This window comes from Macrotis lagotis, chromosome 1, assembly GCF_037893015.1.
Source record: "Macrotis lagotis isolate mMagLag1 chromosome 1, bilby.v1.9.chrom.fasta, whole genome shotgun sequence".
Lineage (NCBI taxonomy): Eukaryota > Metazoa > Chordata > Mammalia > Peramelemorphia > Peramelidae > Macrotis > Macrotis lagotis.
Window position 1 is genome coordinate 557090962 of NC_133658.1, and position 22785 is coordinate 557113746.

Genomic DNA, 22785 nt, shown 5'->3' on the forward strand with positions numbered 1-22785 from the left:
ATTCCAAAAAACTCATGATAGAAAACGCCATCCACATTGAAAGAACGATGGAATCTGAAGCAGATGGAAGCATACTATTTTTACTTTTTCTGTTTTCTGCTTGCTTTTTCATGTTTTTTCTCTTTTGTTTTGTTTCTTATTTCACAACATGACTACTGTGGAAATTTATTTAACATGATTGTACATTTATAACCCAAATCAAATTGCTTGCCATCTTGGAAAGAGAAAATTTCTATCTTTACATGTAATTGGAAAAAATTAAAAACTATTTACAATAGCAGTTGCTAGTGACATTTTGATGTTGCTCTTTCTTGAGGGTCCTTATTTATCGTTCATACAATAAATGATTCATTTATTAGGATCAAGGGGTCTTCAGTTGTTATTTAATGCCACATCCCCTTATTTTAAAGATGAGGAATGTGAAGCCCAGAGGTTGAAGCAACCTGCCCCAAGTCACAAAGGTATTAAGAAACAGAGCTGGGTCTGGTGCATTCTACTATGAAATTAAGTTAAGGTTGTTATACTCTTAGAGATGTGGAGTTCTGCAGTGGTTTAAGCTTATGGTCCCAGCATTAACTTGGGCATTAATATGGTGAGCTACCAGAATTTCTGTGTGGGCCATCAGATGGCTAAGGGAGGGGCAAAACTCTAACTGGTCCACATTGTACACAGAACAGGTCAAAGTTCTGAACAGTGTGGCTAGGCCTGTTAGTAGTCCCTGTAATAAAACAGAAAGGAGAAAAGGGAAAGGAAAAGGAAGAAATGGGAGAGGAAAAGATGGATTTGAATTTAAGCCTTTTTACTGAGCTCTAATGTTCTTTCATCTATCTTCTATACCTCACCCACTGAAGGTACTGGTAGAAGATGTAGTGTTCATAAAACAGGATTTTGCCTGCATGGAACTTGGTTGAATAGGGAAATAAGACATGCATAGATTATACATACTATTAAAAGAGAAATGCATTAGAGTGACAAAACAAAGAATTTATTAGACCCAAAAGGAAAAATTGTTGCTTATAGGAGTGATCAGGGAAAGGTTCTCTGATAGATTGAGGCATCTGAACTGGTCTTTAAAGATTGGGAAGCACTACAACCAGCAAAATATGCATGGAAGATTTTCCACACATATAGGACAGGGTCAGTAAAAGCCATAATGTTGAGGAGTATCAAAGCTGTTGATGAACAGAAGGTAATTCATCTTTTAATGTATAAATACATTGGGGGGGGGAATAAGACTGGAAAGGTAGATTGAGAGCCTGGGATGATGAATAAATTAGACTGTGAGCTTCTTGAGGGCAGGGACTGTCTAGCTAGCTTTTATACCTTTTTTATATCTGTGGCTCTTAAGGAGGTATCTGGAACCCAGTAATTGTGTTTCATAAATGCTTTTTAAACAACAAATGAGTCTGAATTTTAGTTGGACACAAAAAGGAGTCATATTTGAACCGAACTAATACTACAGAACTCATTATCCCAACAGAAATAATGCTATGGTGGCTTAAGGTCAGAAATTAGTCCACAAAAACCCATTGAACCCTAATGTAGCTGAGCCATAGAGTTCATTACTAGCATAATTGCTTCAATTCTAACCATTTTTATGTAGAAAATGACTCAATCCAAATCAACCTATTTTCAAATGTAGTTTACAAACACTATTTGTTACAATGACCTTGGCTTTTTGCTGAAAATTTAGAAGCTTGGTTTAATAACCAAGTATCAGGATACACCTTGAGGAGGGAGAACAGGCTTTCCCAACTGAGATGATTTCCATCTACTCTCTATCTTGCATTGTCTTAGTTATTTTTATATTGTCTCTTTCATAATAATGCCCTTCTTGAGGACAGGGGCCCTGGTTTTTAATCTTTTTGTGGAATCTTTTACATTTAGTAAAATGTCTGATGGAGCAGGAACTTTGTGATTAACAAATGTGGGATGCAAGAACCGGCAGTTTTTAATGATAAGCAAGTCTTTCGAACATCACAAAGAAAACTTTCAACAGAAGGTCCTGGGAAGTTTTTGTTATCATTCCCCAAGGTCCCCAGAATGCCAATTTCCATTACAGTGAAACAGCATAAAAAAAAAAAAACTGGCCAGAACAAAAGGGTCAATTTGTAAAGTTTACAATAAAAGAGTACCATCAGACTTCATTTTTCAGGCTAATAATCATTTCTAGACAAATGTAAAGGCGAAAGAAGTTTTTTGTTTGTTTTTTAACTAACAGATCTAGGAGGTTCCTGACTAACTGAACTAAGTTGCAACAGTTTCAATGAGGCAATTGTTAACTGCCTTTTGATGTTGCCAAAACAGTGAGCATACAAAAGCGGCTGCCTTTAAGCCAAACTCTAGTAAAATAAGAATTTCAATTATTAAGTGACATATTCTAATCATTAAGATGACATCCACTTCTATTCACTAAATAGAGTTTGAAATTAGCCTTGAAAAGTAATCCAAAGAGATATAGCCTGTTGTGGAGAGAAAGCTAGCTTTGGCGTTAAAAGTACCTTTCCCTATTTAAGCAAGTTCCTTAATCTTAAGAGTCCCCCTAACATCCCACTAAAACAATAATGCTAATCTATAGGAGTGGAGGGAGTAGGCTCACCTGGAAGAACTGACAAGACCAATGAAATCATAGGTCTGTCTCATTCCCCCCAAAAAAGAAATGTTCAAAAAAACCTTCCAAGTTGGAAGTTATTTTTTTTTTCTGGCAGGGAAAATGTCTGGCTCTAAATGTTTTGCTGAGCAATGGGCTGATGAGCATGAGCTTTACTTAAAACAAAACTGGAAGCCAGGGTCCTAAACTACCTTCTGACACTCAATCCATTTCCATTTTTTTCTTAAATCTGTGTTTGAGTAATTGGTGAAACCACGTCCTACATGATCAGTGTTATCACAATCTATTATTTTCTGAAGCTGTCATACTTGATACCTTGAGTCTGAAAGGTGCTGCCCAGAAATCCAATTCAGCTGCATTCAAAGAGATGTATGCCTCAGCGGGCGTTCTAATCATGTTGAGTACAGTTCTGTGCTACACATAGCAACTTTCAGGGCAGGAGGTAGACCATTAAATGCTTTCTGAGCTCCATTAGAGCCACCCCTGCTGATAGTGAAAAAGTCCTCAGACACATAAAAATTAAATCACCTTACTAGGTAAGGAATAAGATAGTAGTTTCTTTCCAAATATTTTTCTGATGAAATAATCTACAAAATGCACATAAAGGACCAGGAATAGAGTAAGTACATGATTTAGCAAGCCAGAATCAATGTCTCTGCTAATGCCCTATGGTCATTAGCAGTTTACCTCACTTTCATTTTAAAATGGAGACACAAATTTTAGAACTGGATAGAACCTTCAGGTCAGTAGCTCAGTCTCTGCTCTCATAGAAGGAGGGATCTAAAGTCCCTAGAATTTAAGTGACTGAGCCAAGGACCAGATACCACATCTTCTGATTCCCTAGTACAAGGTATCCCAAAAGTTTAAAAAAAACCACTTTAGCTTTAATAGCTTAACATTGTACTAAGACTTTGGAGACATCCTGTAAAGTATCCCTTCTAATATGATTCAGGAACAAAGAATAATAAAAAGTCTCAAGGACACTTTTTTCTTAATAAATTTGTTACTTGCCCCACCCCATTCCCATATATTTTCCAGCTTATTTATGAGGGTGAGTCAATCTAAGATGAATTTGATCTTCAAAATACTTTATTTTAGGAACATGATCAAAAACATTGCCATTTTATAATGCAGCAAATATAAGCATCACACATTCAACTATAATGAGGTAATGTAGTAATACATACATTATGTTTATGAAAAATGGAGATTCACCTTGGCTATTAACTCTCCCTCATACATTTTGAAATGTTATCTAGAAATCAATAATCATTCCCCCTACCCCTCCCATCACTGTCTCATTCTAAGCATTTAAACCTCTGGAAATTCACATCCCTTCAAATTATACATAATTATATTTTTGTAGTCCACTACAGCGGCAATATAGGCAGCTCACCAAAACAGCTTAAAGTGTTTTATTAAGTATATATAATATTACAGGGTAATATTTACAAAGTTATGTTTTTTAAATTAAAAAAAATACCTTGGCAAAGATTGCAGATTTTCAAAGCTTCAAACAGTGATAAATCGATTTAATACATATTAAAAAAAAAACTCTGACAGTAACAACACAGCTGTAAAACAACTTTGGTTTTTAAATCACTGTAAGAATGGCTACTGACAAAGAGCACACCTTTAATTGCTATGCAGAAAAGCCCCCAAAAGGGCCTTTGTATATAGCAAAACTGACATTTTCTTCATTTAGAATGGTTAATGGATATTTACAACACGTGGGATCCAATTTTTGACAATGGCTTTTTGCAAGTGATGCTCCATTTAATTAAAAAAAAAATCTGCTTCTCATCCTCACCAACCACTATCACAAGACTTTAAGGTTCCATTGCTGTTGCCTTACAAGGAAGTCCATTAAAGGGGATTTTTCTTTTGAAAAGTCTGAATTTGTGAGAAACATTTTTGAATAAAGCTAGAGTATATAACCACTATGATCAAGAGTTCAAGCACATACTCTGCTTCCCCCCAAAAAGTGGTATTAACATTTTAGCATCCTGTTTGTTCACTGCTGTCCCCTTCCACTGATTAAATGGATTATATTCATTGGCATATGGGAACAGTCAAACTCAGGATCCATATGGGCTTGGGGGCAGTTGGTGATTGATTGCTATTTGTGATTTCCCCCCACAATATGCACACATAAACACCAAAGACATAAAAAACAAACATTAAAAAAAAACACTAAACACAAAGTCATACAGAGCTGCTTGACGTATGGTTTTTTTTTCCTGGTTTTCACAGATGAATGAATGAATGGGCTTATCTGTATATATATATCCATTTCCATAGAGATCACAAAAACTACCACTGCCTAATTCCTTTTTTAGTTAGAAAGGTGAAGAAAAGTTGGAAAGAATGACATCATTTAAGTGCTTTGAAATTAGCTACTTACTAAATGGAAAAGTCATCTATTTCCTTCACACTGACAGGAAAGCGCCTACATTTTAAAAAAGTTCTAACATTTTGAAGAATTTTTTTTATTTGACCTACACATTCATGATAAAAAAAAATCACTTTTTAAGATGTCCAACACACAAAATTTGTCAAATGAGAAAATTCCTATTCACCTTAATAAGAATACTGGGGGGGGAATCTAATTATAGTCAACTCTTGATTATCATCAATCCAAATTACTATCTACTGTGTGCAAGCATTGAAGTAGACACTGTGAAGAGAAAGAAAAAAGATTGTTTATTCTCCTGTAATATCTAGTAGGAGACATAGGACAAATGTCTAAATGTCTGTGTGTGTGTGTGTGTGTGTGTGTGTGTGTGTGTATGGGTATACATGTGTATAACTTGATATGCAGCAGCTCTGCCTGCACCTAAAAGTATGTCCATTGAATTCTTCTGAATTCATCCAAAAGAACTTCCCTGTTTTAGAGGAAACTTCTTTTAAAAAGAGAATAATTTCCATATTTAATTTCTGAATTTTCATAAATTGGCTTTACTTAATTAAAGCAAGGTACATCTATAAATAGTTGTACAGACATATCTACACTTAAGTACTAAGTAAATGGGGATTTTGTTAGTAAGATAAAGAGAAAAGGGATGATCATAGTCTTATTGAAACTTAAATAGGTCTATGAATCTGAAGAAGAAAGGTGGTGTTGGGGGAGGAGAGAGGATAATAGGAAAAGGGAAGGGTACTTCATAGGTAAGGGATTAAATACTAGAGGGATCAGAAAAGGGAATGAAGGAATTGTACCAGGAATATAGTAACGAGGATAGGTTGGATACAAAATTAAAAAGAAAATGGCTGATAGGGAAAGGGGGAAGAAGGGGATTCATTACATGTTCTGAAGCATTAAGGTAATTGGGTAAAGGTTTCTGTTAAGAACAGTTTGGTCAAAATGATGACTGAGGAAGATGATTCCTGTTGAGCCTACAGACCAAACAAATGGAAAAAAGCTAAAGATAGCCAAGAAGACTGCTGGGAAGCTGAGTAAGACTCAGTTGGAGTCAATTAGACTATTAGAGCTGAAAGAAACCTCGGCAATCATTTCATCTAGGCCCATTTTACAGATGAACAAACTGAGGTCTCATGATTCTCAGTTCAGTACTCTTTCTACTGACTCCTCCATGGGGGTAATGTGCCTATTTAAAAAAAAAATACATACATGGTAGGTTCTTAGTATATTTTAGTAGTTGAGATGTCATATAGATAAGAAATAACCACATCTGTAAAATATCATGAAGGCAAGAATAAAAAAAAATTAAATGATGAATGTAACATGGGAAATAAAGATAATAGGAGTTACACTTTTTAAAAAATTAAATACATGAATATTAAAAAAAAAAAAACCTAGTCTGGCTGGTGGTTTCAATATCCTCCCCACCCCTAGTCAGAGCTGACAGCAAATCAGCGAAAATTTGTGAAGCACCACATGTGCCAAGCACTACACCACATGACCCATTCATTTCGTTTCCTCTTCTTAATTTTCCCCCTGCCACTTTCTGGAGTTGCTTTGATGGTGAAAAGCCCCCAAAGTGGGCAGAAATAGGGAGAATATAAAAGTAAGGATACTTTCTGCATGACTGTCCCTGAATTATTGAGAGTTCACTATATATTTAAAAAAAAAAACCCAAAGGACAATGGCAGTTCAGTGAGGAATTCACTGGAAAAATCCTCATATCTGGCTATTTTCTTAAAAAATAGAGATTTGTACTTTTGCAATTTTATCTGCGAGAACTATTTTTTTAAATTTTATCAATGTAGATGTCCCCCTTTATCTTCCAAAAGTGGAAATAATGCAGGGGGAAGAACAACAGGAACCTATGGACTTCCTGCAATCCAGTTCCTCTATTTATGCCAATATTCTGAATAATACCACAAAGGGTGGGAAGGAAAAAAGACAAAAGTATAAAAGAAAAATAGAGCTGGTTTTTGTAAAAATTGTCTTGGTTTTTTTTGTGAGGCATCAAAAGGTCATTAAATTTTGGTTTGCCAAGGACAAACCACTTGGTCCCAACATGAATATGAAAATTAAGTTGAGTAGTATAGAACTAGCATACAAAAGAGGCACATGGGAACATTCGGTGGACTAAGAAATAACTATCATCAATGCAATCACAGATATGACCTCTGAATTATACAAACAGGAAAAAAATGGCTGGTACTTAAGGATATTGATGAGCACAAAACTGGACAATTGACTTTTTTTAAATAACCAAATTATTTTAATGACCAATTCTATCTAATAAACACCTTTGTTTTAAAATAATTCTACTGAAAGTAGAAAACCAATATTTGTTTTGTGTTCACCCCAACTGTCCACATGAAACAAGGATGTGCCTATACCACACAGACAGACAGACACACACACATACTCATTCACTCACTCACAGACACATGAACAAGTTAAAAACGAGTGCTAATAATCTAAAAGTAGAGGCAATCACAGCTGCCATAATGCTAAACTTCAAACCAGGGTGGGAAAGATTTTGTGTTTTTTTAGTTTTAGAGAAGGGAGAAGTTGAGGCGAGAATACAAGAGGATGGTGGTGATGAGTTGTTTTTCCATGCAACATAGATACAACAGTAGTTTTAAAAAAGGCCCTCTGGAGGAGCTGGCCTGATGGTGATGCACTTCACTGTTCTGCCATGCAGGGGTTCAAAGCTCAAATCTCAATCTTGGTTTTTCATGCCCCAGACCAAAAAATATGTAAAATAACAATGGAAGATACCTTCAGTTTAGGGGAAAGGAATGCTGATGTTATTTTTGCCAAAAAATTAAGACTGGAAAACAGCGCTTTTGGAACAAGACCCATTTCTTTCAGTAACTAGACTGGAGTATGTCATAGGACCTGGTTCAAGGAAGAGGAAAGACTCAACATCTTGTAAGACAGAAGCAATTAACAGGAGGACAAGACAGGATTTAAAAGGTTGTGGGGAAAAAGAAAAACAAAAACCAAACATCAAGAAAATCACAAGATTAAGCTGTAGGGCCTTAGTTAAACACTCAGAATCTAGAGAAGTTTTTGACTATTACATTTCACATTTAGCGAAGATGCAAGAGTAATAACCCCTCCAGAATGAAGGCCTCTATCCACATAAGTAAGCATATGACAGACACTAGGTGGCAATGCAAGATGCAAGGTACTTCGACCTGACTCTAAAACATCTATTTCTCTTGACCCAGAAGTAGCAGAGATATTCTGTGGCCCAATAAACCAATTCTGCCAAATGTACTCCTGAGAATACTACTCTTCAAAGTTAGATGGAAATCATTGATTTTCAGGTCTTATAGAATTCTTGGAGAAGTCACCAACTAGTACAGAGTTGATTTTACCTTTGACCAGTTTTTAAAAACCCAACAAATTACAGGAAATAAAGACATGGGGTTTGATAAAGGTAGCATTCTGGAATGTTACAACCTCTACCTTTGTCCCTACTGAACAATGATTCCCCCAAAACTAGATCTCAATTGGGCAATAGAATATACAAATTCATGATTTTTTAATTAACTAAATTACAGCTGTTTTGAATATAAACTTAACTGTAGCAATCATTTAAGGGTGGTGGTGGGTTTCTCCCCCCACAGATGCAAACCAGTGAATTTCCTCCTTTTCTTCTCTTCAGATAGTGAATCCAGGTCATGGTGTCTGAGCACAAGTATATTTCATTCACATCTACTCTTCCAAATCTGAGTCCATCATTCCTTTCAATTACTCTACAGAATTAAAGAGTAAACATCTAGTCAGTATTTAAGTACATTTTCATTCAGCAAGCTGATAAATCTATTTCACACAATTTAAGTAGTAAGCCAAGAATCTTTACAATCAGCTACTATGTGGTCCATGAGGACCAGCACACTGCTCGCTCATCAGCAACCTGCAGCCTCATTAGTTTCAAGAGCAGATTAATTGGTGATACACACACACACACACACACACACACACACACACACACACACACAAAATTTAAGAATTACTGAGCCATCAATCAAGATTTATGGAAGTTTTGTACTGAAATTGTCTAAAGTATCACATTCTGACCATCTTCTAACTTTATTAAGAGGAATCATATCCAGAGAATATATCTGTCATAGATTCCTTTCATTAAATTTCCCCTAAAAATATGCATTAAAAAGGTAGTAAATCATCAAAGAAATGATGAGATGTAGTACTAAGGACTCAAAGTTCTCATGTTTGTCTTCTAATATTCTAATGTCTTTCCAAAGCAGCAAGAAAAAAGATACAGATCACCAGAATGTAGATACAGGTAAATAAGGGACTCCACATTTCCATATTTCACAGAAATCAGATCATTTTAAAATGGTTTTCTATTTATTCCTAAATTGCAACTAAGAAATTAATGGAACCTTCCCCATTCTTTTCCAAACAAATTTAACTAGTAAAACATGTTTGTAAAAAAGGCTGTGACACAAACCAATTCAAGTAAAGAATTTTTTGTAATCCCTACTATACAGAGGTTCAATTACTATTTTCAAAGGTTTCATCAACATATAACGGATTTTAGAAATTAGCTGCTAAGTGTTGATAATATCAGGGAAAAATTAACTGAAAAAAATTCACCCTTTTAATTCAGTGTTGTCCTTTGTTTCTAGGACGATAAAAAGAAAAAAAAATGATAATTTATACAGCACTTTAAACTTTGCAAATAATAACCCTGTGAGACAGGTCCTAGATTTCCTATCATCTCCATTTTATGGATCAGAAAAATTGAGGCAAAGAGGGGTAGTAAATATCAAAGCAGGATTCCAAAAACCAGATCTCCCTCCAAACCCACCATTCCTTCTTTTAGGTCACAGCCTTCAATGGAACATAGAAAAGAATAATGATCGACATCAACAGAAGTTATCTATTGTATAATCTCGTATTCTTTCATGCAGGACTAAAGAAACATGGTAAACATTTATAATATGTTTTAAAAATATGGAAAAGTCATAAACACATAGGGAAAAATGAATCCAAAGAACATTAATATTTGAGTTTATATTTTCAGATAGGAAAAATCAAGTAATATGCTTATGAAAATTTAAATAATGAAAAGGTTGAAAACAATCAAAAGGGCTTATTTTATGCCAAGGTCTGGGAATACAAAGGAATCTAAAAATAGTCTCTGCCCTCAAACAGTTCATATTCAAATAGGCAGACATGTACTAATGAAGCCCATATGTACAGAATGTAGACGAGTGGTGATCCCAGAGGAGAATGCAGCCAGGAGGAACTTAGAAAAACTTCCTTCAGAAGAAGGCATCTGACTTCAGATCTGAAGGAAGCCAGAAAAGCTAAAAGGTGAAGGTAAGAAGGGAGATTATCCAAGATATGGGGACAGTCAGTCTCCATTACCTAAAAAAGAAAAGTGTGTGAAGGGTAAGGAGCAAGGCTAAGAAGATAATAATGGTTGAAATGAGGAAAGTCATCAAGGGCTTTTACATGTCAAAGTTATAGTTAAATCTAAAAGTAATAAGGAATCACTAGAATTTACTAAGTAAGGAAGTAACACAACCAACCTATACTTTATGAAATGTTGGGTGTGGGAGAAAACCAACATCATTATATTGGGGATCATTTTTTTTTAAATTATCCTTCAAAAAATTTGCAAAGTTCCTGCATGAAAGCATAGAGATACTAAGTCCTCAAGGTGATGACAGAAGGATAAAAGAGATTCTGTCAAGGTAAAGATATACTCTAGATAAGAGGTATTAAAACACCCAGATAGCATATGTAGCCCAGTACAGCCTGAGCCAAATTAAAATGTAATTGGAAGTTACATAACAAAATAAATACAAGTACAATAAAGAACGGGTAATATTAATTATATGGTTTTTATTGTCAATATGGACTACAGGGATTCTTATATAGTGGCTTGCATTTCTATGTGACTCTTGACACCACTTGTCCAGATTATTTGTATGCCATATAAAAAATAAGCAATACTTTTGACAAATTAAAAGAATTTTTTTTTTTTGCAGGGTATGGGATGATCTTGGAACTATTACTCCTCAGAAAGAAAGATTTACATCTTAAACATTTTGGCATTTCTATGACATGACAGTATCTCTTTTATTACAAGCAGTGTTACTAACCCAAATGTAAAAATAATGGGTTTTTAAAAAAAAAAAATTCCTAGATTGTAACAAGTCTACAGTTGCAAATGAGTTTAATACTCACCATCATTCATCATTCCTTTTGACTCTTTAAACGCTAAGCATTAGTAACAAGCCAAGCAAGCAGTTAGAAATTTTATACAATTAGGGCCAAATAAAAAATTAGAAATATCATGCCAACTTTTTAATTTTTAAAGAATCTTTAATTTTGAAGACTGCTTTCAAAAAACTGAAAAACTTTAACCAGGTATGACTGAGTTCTCTGAATCCTATACTTACACCCTCCTCCCTCTCCATCCCCTAGACCAGAAGAATCAAATCTAAAGAAGACTCAGTCTGGAACAATAATAGGTTTTAAGAAAGCTAGAATCTATCTTGTCCTATACTGGAATCTTAAGTTTTTGCCACTAAAATCTAGAACTTGCAAAGTTCACTTTGAACAATGGTTGCAACATGTGAGAAGTTTTTCTTTTAAGTTGCTAATTTTGACTTAGAACCAGACTGGCCGAATCAAGTACAGTAGTGACAGAAGATACTACGTTATTTCAGAGTTGAGAGTATCACAATATCAACAGTCTGAACTCTTAATGACTTAAGAAAAGTAGTTCTTCACAAAGAATGGTGAAAGCACTCTTTCTACACTACTGAGCCAGTCCAAGTTAGGAACTGGTTTGGGGAAAAAAAAAAAAGAGAGAATAAATAAGGTGATTATAAACACCTACCATTAAGGGGTTCCTCTACAGCTTTCTGGAAAATATTTAAAATAAATTTATATAAAAATTATATTTATTTCATGTCCTTTTAAACTTGGGCTACTTTAAGCTAATATTTCATGATACAATGAATTCTAACATCTATACATGCAAGAAAATAAAGGTTAAAAGCTAATAAGGCTTATTCAGACTATTAATTTAAACAATAACTGAACTCTTATTATTTTTCCATCAAGAGTTAGTCTTTCTGGGAAAGAAGTGATTTGTTATCCACAAATAACAACAATAATCAGCAGAACAAAAAAGCAGTTAACATATTATTTCTGCAAGCAATGAGAATGAATAGAATCACCTTAAAAATCAGCCAAAGTGAACCATGAAATGTGGAATGAAAATTTATTGAGTTTTATGAACCAACAGGTAATGTTCATCACTAAAAAAAACTGTTATACATCGAAGAATCAGAGCTGAGAAGGACTGCAGAAGTCATCTGGTCAAACCCATTTATTTTACAGAAGAAGTAGAGACTGAGTAACGAACTGCTGATTCCTTTTAAGGAATACTTTTTTTTTTAATACCTTTGAAGGATATGGAGATGCACAAAAATGGATTTCTGTAACCTTTCAGATATATAAATTTTAAATAATTTGTCAGATTTAAATAGTTTGGCACTAGCAGATTTTGACTTGGCTCATTCCTGGTGAAGTTTGCTTCAAGTTCTGATCAAATCTCTATAATGAGTTTATCTCCATACAATGTTGGATCTAGCAATTTGATTCAAAATTTTCCCTTTTATTTTTTCTCCCCAGATCATATCTATGCTCTTGATTGCTATTATTAGAATATCTAAGATGCAGTAAAATCTGATGAGGCGAGGTCAGGCATAAAAAATTATTGAAATGGAAAAGAGAAAGAAACTAAACAATTCACAAGATATAGTTTAAAAATTAGTTTTATAAATACACCGTTTTATTTTTAAACAAATTTTAAATTTGAATTTTAACATCTAAAAAACTTTGCAAAAGTTTACATAATATTGAAACTAATTGTTTTTTGAATGTCTGTTTAGACCATTGGGCCCTAGTTTTCTTTTTTTCCCCCTTTTCTTTTTTTTCTCCCTAAATTGGATTAAGTTCTCTTTTTTTAATTCAGATAACTTAGATTATTTTGTGTATATGTAAATATTTATCCATTTATATTGTCAGTTCTTTTGATATAATTAGGAAAATATTTTCTAATAATTTCTTTTATTTCTTCTTTATTTGTGGTGAATTCTTTTTTTGATTTTTGATACTGATGATTTGGTCTTTTTTAATCAAATGAGTTAATGGGGTTTTTTGGTTGAAAAATTATAATTATTCAATCGGTTGATATATTTTTGCTTTCTATTTTATATTTTTTTTCAGAATTTCTATTTTTGGTGATGAGTTGAAATTTTTGATGTTGCTTTTTTAGGGTTTTTTGGTGCTATGTCCAATCATTTAATTGTTCTTTCTTACGCAAATGATCACCTCCTTCCATTTTTTATATAGATTCATTATTACCATTTTCTTTAATGAAATTAATTATTTCTACAACTTGTTCCTTAACCCATTAATTCTTTAGATCAAAATTTATTCTTCCATTAATTTTTAATTCTTTCTTTATAGGATCTTTATTGGATATCATTATTATTGTACTGTGATCAATAAAAGGATATTGTTAATATTTCTGCTTTTCCATACTTGTTTATAAAGTTTTTAATATAAAATGATTAATTTTTATAAAATAAGGCAGGAAAGATAGTCCTTTCTCTCCTTATTATGTCATGACCCAAGACCTACCCATTTTTCAAAATTCTATTCATTTCCTTATCCTTCCTCATTTCCTTAAGTCTACCTTATCTCTTTTTTAAAGTTTATCTGAAGGCAGTCCCAGGATTATCACTGTGCTCAATATCTGAGCTTTTTTAAGTTTCCTATAGGGCTTGTTCTTGCCCTGGTGTCCACAGAAGACTTCTGTTTTTCCTAGATTCCTGTCCTGCGACCTAGAGTCAAAGACTCACAATGTCCCTAATTAGTCTTTCATTTCATCTCTTTCCCAGCTGTGACAAGATACAACAAAAAAAAAATTGAAATTATATTTGTTTCTACAAAAATTGGTTATGGTAGAAATTATATATTGATCTTCGCTACTGTCATAATTATTCAGTAAATAGGTAATATCTGTAAAACCTCATGGTCTGAATGGGAGATAGCAATATGATTTTTAAAGGTCCAATCAATCCATTCCTTTGCAAATAAAACTACCAAGTTCAAGTATAGAACTGTGCCTTCTCATTAAGTAAAACAAAAAACTGGATGAACATCCACTCCAATGGAATGACATTAGCTTGCTAACAAGTTGGTAAAATTCTAGATCAGGGGCTGGGAACCTCTGGTCAGAAGATCTGGCATTGCCAAGGCAGCTGCAGACAGAACTTGAAATTCAATAAGGAGTGAATTAATTAAATGTTTGACCAAACATAGCTGTGAATAATGTTATAATTATACAAATGGTCCCTGGCAGAAAAAGGTTCCTCACCCCTGCTCTAGGTAAAAAGTAAAAGGCTCAACCATTAGCAATTCCCTTATTCATCAGAGACTTGTAACTCATTAGGAAGTTACTTACCCTAGACGGTGGTATAGTCTTCTGATTGGAAGCTGAAATCATTAAAATATCAAAAAAGAGAGATCAGAATTTCACAAAGAGGCTTAAGACAAATAATACTACTACTTAATTTTATTAAGTTCAAAATAGTTCAACTCCAAAACTAAAGATGTCAAGATAACACCTAAAAAGCATTCTATTCTAGTCTTCTATTAAAAATGAATGCATTAGATTCAGCATTTGTACTGATGGAAGGGAAAAAGTGACAAAAAAAATCTACCAAAATAGGGACTAGGTACAAATTTGTACACATACCCCCTCCCCCACAGTCCCCCAATTCCCTTTCTGATTTAGACTGTTCCAGAATTTTAACAAACAAAAGAAAATATAGTGAATTGGAAAATGATTTTAAAAAGATTAACTATGCTAGAATACCCTGAAAATTTCAGCAGGTCTCGTTCAAGAAAAATTTCTTTGGCGATTTCTTTTTTTTTAGTCTTTTGCTAAACTTTTCACGAGTTTAGTATCATCTTGGTCTAAATGGTAAAAGGAAGGGAAGAGCACAGTGAAGTGAAGAAAGGAAGATCAGTTGAATAGAAAGCTATGATCTAAAACATCAAGAAAGGAGGAAGATACCAGAACGGTTGAAGCTATTTCTAATAAAAGCAGTCAGAACTGCAACCTTGAAAACAACTTGACAGCAAATGTAAGCTTAATATTATAGACTACTTTTATTATTATTATTATTATTATTATTATTATTATTATTATTATTATTATTATCATTATCATCATCATCATCTAGGTAATCACAAATTAGTTGGTATCTAATTGAGAATAAAATGTTTAATTTTTGAACTGATATTATTTCATTTTCATAGAATGCACTTGCTACCAAGTATATACCAAGAAAAAATTCATAATGAGAGTGGTGGTATGGTTTTTTTGGTTTATTTTTCTTATGGTAAGTAGTCTTTTGTGTAAAAGCCATATTATAGTTCTGGAATAGAGTTAATATAGATATGTCTCCTGAAAGACATTTGCAGATTCCTTTCTGGAGTACAACACAGTTAAGACTATCTCAAGGACAAGGGTCATCTTGGGGAAATCTTCACACTTACTGTCAAGTTGAAAGTAAGAACTCTATCTAAAAAGGGGAGGAGAGTATTAATGAAGTGGTATGCTAAAGTATTATTTGCTTCCTTCTTGACAAATAAGAATTATAGAATTCATGAGAAAGTTACACTTCCATAAAACTGTTATGTCGACAGAGAGCATGCACTTCAGTCCAAAACCTCCTCTTGCAACATGTATATAATGCAAAAGAACATTATATCTGAATTTTCTGCTAAGGGTACAAAATTTAATCTTAAGCCACCAAGTTGAATTTCTTAGTAGAATTGTGCTTTAGTGTAGGTACAAACTCTACTTTTTCCTCTAAAATAACATTTAAAGAATATTTTGGTTTGTTGTCCTATCTCCTGAGTTTTCTATAAAGCAATCTTGCTTGGGAACATTGCAGAAAACTATCTATAGGCAATGGTAACCACAGGAAAACAATATTTATTTGATATAACCATATCTGTTGACCATATTCAGCTCCCTTACCCAACAAATCTAATTACAAAGAAGCAAGATGTTATCAGATGTTTTATTTCTGGAAAAATACTTTGTAAACCTCAGGACTCTATGTAAATGAAAATAATTATTAATTCTTCCTAATAAACCCTAAAGGGGCTTGTTGGAATTAAAGGTTTCAAGCAATGGCATAATATTTTAAATTTTCAGGCAAGGGGATAATATTTTAAGTGTCAAGTTCATTTTAACGTACGTTACACCCTTACCCATCCATACAGATAGAGTCTTATTTTCAATGCATCTCTGTACCCTAGAATTTTTCTTCTGGCCCTCAATACACTTTACAATTTAATTCCTAGTTTCAAAATATTCATTAAAAACTTTGCTTGGCTCAGCCAGTTTCCTTCAAAGTTCAGAAGTAAAACTGATGATAAAGTGGCTTGTATCAACCTAAATTTGCTTATATAAGAATCTGATTGAATATTAATGTATTGGACAGTGGAATCTACATCTGCCCTTTTTAAAAAGTAGGGGGACTTTCCAAGTGATACATGAAAACTCTAAGAAAGAAGTAAGCATTATCTCAGTGAATACAGTTAACCCCCCCCTTCATCTTATTCTAACCTATTAAATTTTTATTCTCATCTCTGTTTCCTTTTGTCAATATCACAAACCCTCCCCCATTTGAAAAAAGTCCACATTCAGTAAAGATCTTTCAGAAAATAAACGCTAAAATTCTACAATAATGTTACAATTAAGGCTACAAATGTAAATATTTCATAAAAAATGCATAATTTTAATTCTCATGAGAACAATGATTCACCATGCATCAGACAGGGCAGAGTTTGAAAATTAAGTAGATTAATGCTTGTTAAGTAGTATACAAACAAGACTATTCTAAAGCAGAATATAGGTAATGGTAAGAACTGATGGGTACATTTAATTTTCACTCCTAGATTACTATGTTCCAATTTGCAACCTTAATGTTACATTATATGAACACAGAAGATGCAGAAAAGTTTGAGCTTACAACACCACCAACTAAATAGAAACTCCCCTGTACCTTTTTTCTTCTTGCCCATCAATTGACCGAGGGAGTGTCTCTCAACTCTGGCACCAAATAAGTTTGTTTGAAAAGTTAATTTAAGATATTCTCAGTAGGATGTAAGACTATATTCTTAATATGTGTAAGTTCAAAATTGCTCTAAAAATAATAATTCTAGGAGCTTGTCAGAAATTTGCTATCAGTTGAATACAGCTCCTTAAGGGTAAGGAGCATTTTGGTATAGTGGGGTTTTTTTGTTCTTTTTTTTTTTTAGGTTTTTGCAAGGCAAATGGGGTAAAGTGGCTTGCCCAGGGCCACACAGCTAAGTAATTATTAAGTGTCTGAGACCAGATTTGAACCCAGGTACTCCTGACTCCAGGGCCAGTACTTTATTCACTATGCCACCTAGCTGCCCCTGGTCTTTTTGTTAATAGTGCTTTGCATGTGTTAATACATGCTAAACTGGTAATATGAAAAACTGGTTTTTTTCCCCAATAAATTTTTTAATTGCCCAGAACTCACTTTCTAGGTCACTGAATTTCCATTGTGGACAACCAAAGAAATATAGGGATAAAGTTACTAAATTAACAATTAGTGAAAGGTAAGGTTAGAAGTATTGCATACCACACTACAATGAGGGAGGCTGAAGAAATACTCTCCTCACTAATGGAAACATTTATGATTGCAGGGGCAAATATCCTGTAAACAAGATTTATCAAGCTCATCAGCAGCTTGCTAGACTGTCCAGAACAAGATTAAACTAAAATTGGGAATATTTAACAAAAATAAAGAAAATACTACATAATACAGATGTCATTCCATGGTTTTCTAAGTGCGCTATAGGAATCTTTTTTATAAACCACTGACTGTGGCAGACAGGTTACAAACAAAAGATCACCAACTTATAGGGAGAAAGAAAACTATAAACAGTAACACATCACAGAGGAGGTTATGAGAGCGTATCAGGGAAGGAAAAAAGGGTTCTTCCAAATAGAGACAGTTCATACTATTTGGTCATAGTATTACAAACATTTTAGTTTATGAAACTATTCTCAAGTGCATGTTAAATTAGTAGTGTTACCTTTAAGTTTCAAGAACTCACATAATGATTACTCTCTATAGAAGATGGATTCATAAAAATAGAATCTACATCATCTCTTTGTATGTCTAAAAGTAACTGATTCTGCTTTGAGATTAGTCACCCTTTTCAGATGAGAAAGAAAAGTTTAGAAAAAACTTGATTGTAAAAATGCTCACTGAAATTACAAATCAGATGAATTAGAGTAAGACTAATTATATAAGGGTTTACTTTAAATTGTGATAGCTATTCTCTGTGTTGTTTGTGTGTATGGGAAGAGGAGTGAGGGGGAGAGAAAGAGAGAAAGAGGGCAAGCAAGCATGCAATATTTGTAGGTCATTAATTATATGGGTGAAAATGAATAAACAACATAGGAACTCAGTAAATTCACTGCCGGCTGCCAATTTAGAAAGGAAGGTAACATTTTGAAATGATAATGTCACTTAAGAACTGATTTGTTTTACAAAAAAATTGATTTATACAACTAAAAGAAATACATCTACTGAATAAATCTCAATATAGTAAGATCTCATTAACTTTAACTCCACTAACTTGAAATCTAAAATAATCTAGATAAGAATTGGTTTTGGGTTGTTTTTTCTTTAAAATTTACTTTCATTTATGAAAAAGATGTTGATCAAGCAAATAAGTAGTGTAAATCAGATGTTTTGGGAGGAAATGGGGAAGCATGTAAAATCCATTTAAAAGAACAAATTCTTTCCAAACCTTTTTGAAAAGTTGTCACATAGGAGAATAAATTTTTCTTAATTTGTGAGGGGTTAATCAGGAGCAATGACTAGACTGAGGAAGAAATTTTCAATAAAATATAAGGAAAAGCTTCTTAACAATTAGAAGTGTAAGGGGGCAGCTAGGTGGCACAACAGACCAGAGCACCAACCCTGGAGCCAGAAGGACCAGAGTTCAAATCCAGCCTCAGACACTTTATAAATACCTAGCAGTGCTACACTGGGCAAGTCATTTAACCCCACTGCCTTGCAAAAAAAAAAAAAAATGAGAAATATACAGAAACAAAATTAGATTGTGATACTGGACATCTTCAAATAGAGACTACATGATAAATTATTAAGTCTTGTAAAGGAAAAGCTTATTTTGAGTGAAGGCTGGTATGCCTGACACATAGTAGGTTACTGACTAGATGATTTTTGAAGTGTTATTCTTTAAGTTCTATCATTTTATTGCTTGGAAGTACTCATATATAAGTAAAAGTCATTTATAGAAATCATATTTTCTACAAACTGATAACAGGATTTGGCTCAAGTGCTAAGTTTACAAGTAATAATTTAAAGACAAAAAATGTAGAGCCCTGAAAAGTCTGAATTCTTAAAACAGTAAGGAGAAAAAATAATAAAAAATTTTAGAGCAGTATTATTTCATGATTAACTAATAAATTTTATGTGATTTTTCTTTTTTCAATTACATGTAAAAATTGTTTTCAATACTCAATTTTCTTAAGATTTTGAGTTTCATTATTTTCTCCCTTCTCCTTTTGATAGTGAATATAATCTGATAGAGGTTATACATGTACAACTATGTTAAAAATATTTCCATATTAGTTTTGTTGTGAAAGAAGAATCAGAATAAAAGGGGAAAAAACTATGAGAGAAAAAAAAACATAAAACATGAAACAAATTTTAAAAATTTAAAATAGTAGTCTTTGGTCTGCATTCAGACTCCATAGTTCTTTCTATGAATGTGGATGGTTATTTTCCATCACTAATTTAGAACTGTCTTGAAATTGTATTGCTTTGCCCTGTTTGTGGTGGCAAAGAATTGGAAATTTAGTGAATGTCCTTCAATTGAGGAATGGCTTAACAAACTGTGGCATATGTATGAAATGGAACACTATTGTTCTATTAGAAACTAGGAGGGATGGGAATTCAGGGAAGCCTAGAAGGATTTGTATGAACTGATGCTGAGTAAGATGAGCAGAACCAGAAAAACACTGTACACCCTAACAGCAACATGGGGGTGATGATCAACCTTGATGGACTTGTTCATTCCATCAGTGCAACAATGAGGGACAATTTTGGGCTATCTGCAATGGTGAATACTATCTGTATTCAGAGAAAGAATTATGAACTTTGAACAAAGACTATTACCTTCAAATTAGGAAAGAAACCCGTTATCTTATTATATAATTTTACTATCTCAATAAAATATAAGGAAAAGCTATCTCTTTACTATCTCTTCCTTAAGAATATGATTTCTCTGTCATCACAATGTATACCATGGAAACACTGTGAAGACTAACAGAATGCCTTCTGTGGGGGATGAGGGAGGGAAGCAAGAATGGAGGAAAACTTGTAAACTCAAAATAAATAAAATCTTTCAAAAAAAAAAAGAAGAAATTGTATTGCTTAGAAGAGCCAAGTCTATCAAAGTTGACAATATTGCTGTTAATATGTATAATGTTCTTTTGGTTCTGCCCATTCCACTCAGGATCTAACTAAATGAATTTAAAAAAAAATTTTAAAACATGGTTTAGAATTCATTGCTTTTTAAAGTGAATGAAAATAGATTTTGTTATTGGCATTTTTTAGGAGTTTTAAAGTTTTTGCTATTATTTAAGCTATGTATTATTCTCGGCACATGAAAAGTCATCACATCTAATAGTTTGTGAGCAGGTTGATCTACAAATGGCTAAGACTCTGCAAGTGTACTTTAACATACACACAAATTAACATTCTGATTCTTTTCTGTTCATTAAAGTAGGAACTAACTTACCTTTAACTTGAATTTAACTAAATGGACTTTTTTAAAAGGTAGTCTATGCTATAAGCTTCCTAGTAATTCCAACTGTCTCTTCTCTCCAAATGATCTGAACTAACTGAAATTAGTTGTTTTTAAAAAAAGAACCCCAATCCCAAAGAATTACTATTCTCTTTAGTTTCTTATTTTTAAATTCAAAGCTTCATTTAATCCTTTTTGTCACTAAAGTGAATAAATCAGCAAAAAAATTTAAATTCCTAAATTTAAGTTTTCAAGATAAAGTACAAGAAAGTAAGGTCTACTTACCCACAAATTTCATGTAAACTAGACCAAGCAATTCTGCAAGGGCAATGATACCCAAGCCTGAAATCATGAGAGGACCCTGTGTAGGGGAACACTCTGCCAAAAACAAATATTACTCTATATTAGAAGCTTATATGAAACAATTTCACCTATTTCACACACACACGTGTATATACATATATAAAACAGTAAAAGCTAGATTGTACAGTTAGTAGAGTGCAGGACTAGAAGTCAGAAAGACCAGAATTTAAAATGCTATATGACTCTGAAAAAGTAATTTATTTTCTCATAGCCTCAATTTCCTTGGTTGTAAAAGTGGAGGTAATAATAGCACCAACCTTGAAGTGTTGTGAAGATCAAATGAAATGATTGATAAAGGTAAAGTGCTTTGCAAACCATAAGGTCTTATATAAATGCTAGCTATTGCTGCAGTTCATTCTATGACTATTCTAAGTTATCAAGAAAATAGAATAAGTTACTTAAATTCATTTAAAGGACAAATGCTAAAAATGTCATGAAAGGTTTGATAAAATGTAAGTTTTATCTTTTAAAATAACTTTAAGAAAGCAATACATAGGTGAATATTATGCTATTACATAAGCACCTGGGTTTCTGGAGTCATTTATTTCAAAATAATCAGTTGCAATGATTAAATCTGATCTGTTAGATAGAAGTTCAAAAGCAAATGTTCTTAATTTCTCTGTGTGTAGTTTTTCAAAGCAACTTCATTCTTATCCTTAAAATTTAAAAAACTCCATGAAGTAGGATGTTTGGTACATCCTACTAATACACCAAGATCTTAGGTGTAAAGTAAGAAGATTCAGACTACTATGCTAGAAAACATTATTATTCATTATTGGTGCAACATTCACCTTCATCAATCATGGAAATAAGCACTTGCTTACTCTTGATATACCTATCTAAAAATTAGGACCTGGGCAGGTAGTAATGCCTAACAAAGCAAAGGTGGAAGAAATCTTGTAAATTTTCTGCAAATACTTTTGACCTGTGATGAAATTTCTAGAATAGGCACTGCACTTTTAACAATGGAAAATCTACTTGTTCTCACACATACATGGCATTCCCATCAATGTTTAAACACCCCAAAGATGGCTTCAGCAGAATCAGGGTGACCCTGGAAAAGATGAGTAGATCCTGAAAGGAATATTCAAGAACTGCTAAAGCAGCAGTCTCTCCACTTTTGGGAAGAAAAAGCCAAATACTAATCCTATATTTTTCTTTCTAGAACTGGAATTTGGAGCCTGGCGTCATGAGATTTCATTGAAGACAAACTTCTGAAATAGTAGGTGATTTTAAAACTATGAATTTGAGTTAGAGTGGCATTTGATAAATTAAGACTTAAGGAAAGTTGGATATCATCACCAGAAATATAAAATCTAAAATTCTGAGAATTGATACAGTTGAGAGGGTCGGGAAAGAACTGGAGACTAAAAGAAAATGGTAATTAAGATAAAATAGTAATAGGACTTTGCAATCTCTGAAAGTTTCACTG

The 22785-nt window shown here is 33.2% G+C and overlaps 1 protein-coding gene across 4 annotated transcripts in view; it reads right to left on the minus strand.

Moving 5' to 3' along the window:
* Window positions 1-3682: 3682 nt before the first annotated feature.
* CD47 (CD47 molecule) overlaps window positions 3683-22785 on the minus strand; it is an 85759-nt gene continuing 66656 nt past the window's right edge. Inside the window, exons 7-11 of one of the 4 annotated variants that reach the window (XM_074214433.1) lie at window positions 21276-21368; window positions 14560-14591; window positions 11920-11944; window positions 11262-11294; window positions 3683-8794 (exon numbers count right to left, since the gene is read on the minus strand). In XM_074214433.1, the coding sequence (XP_074070534.1) occupies window positions 8790-8794; window positions 11262-11294; window positions 11920-11944; window positions 14560-14591; window positions 21276-21368 (188 nt within the window). In that variant the 3' untranslated portion in view covers window positions 3683-8789. The other 3 variants (XM_074214434.1, XM_074214435.1, XM_074214436.1) reach the window with 3 other exon arrangements.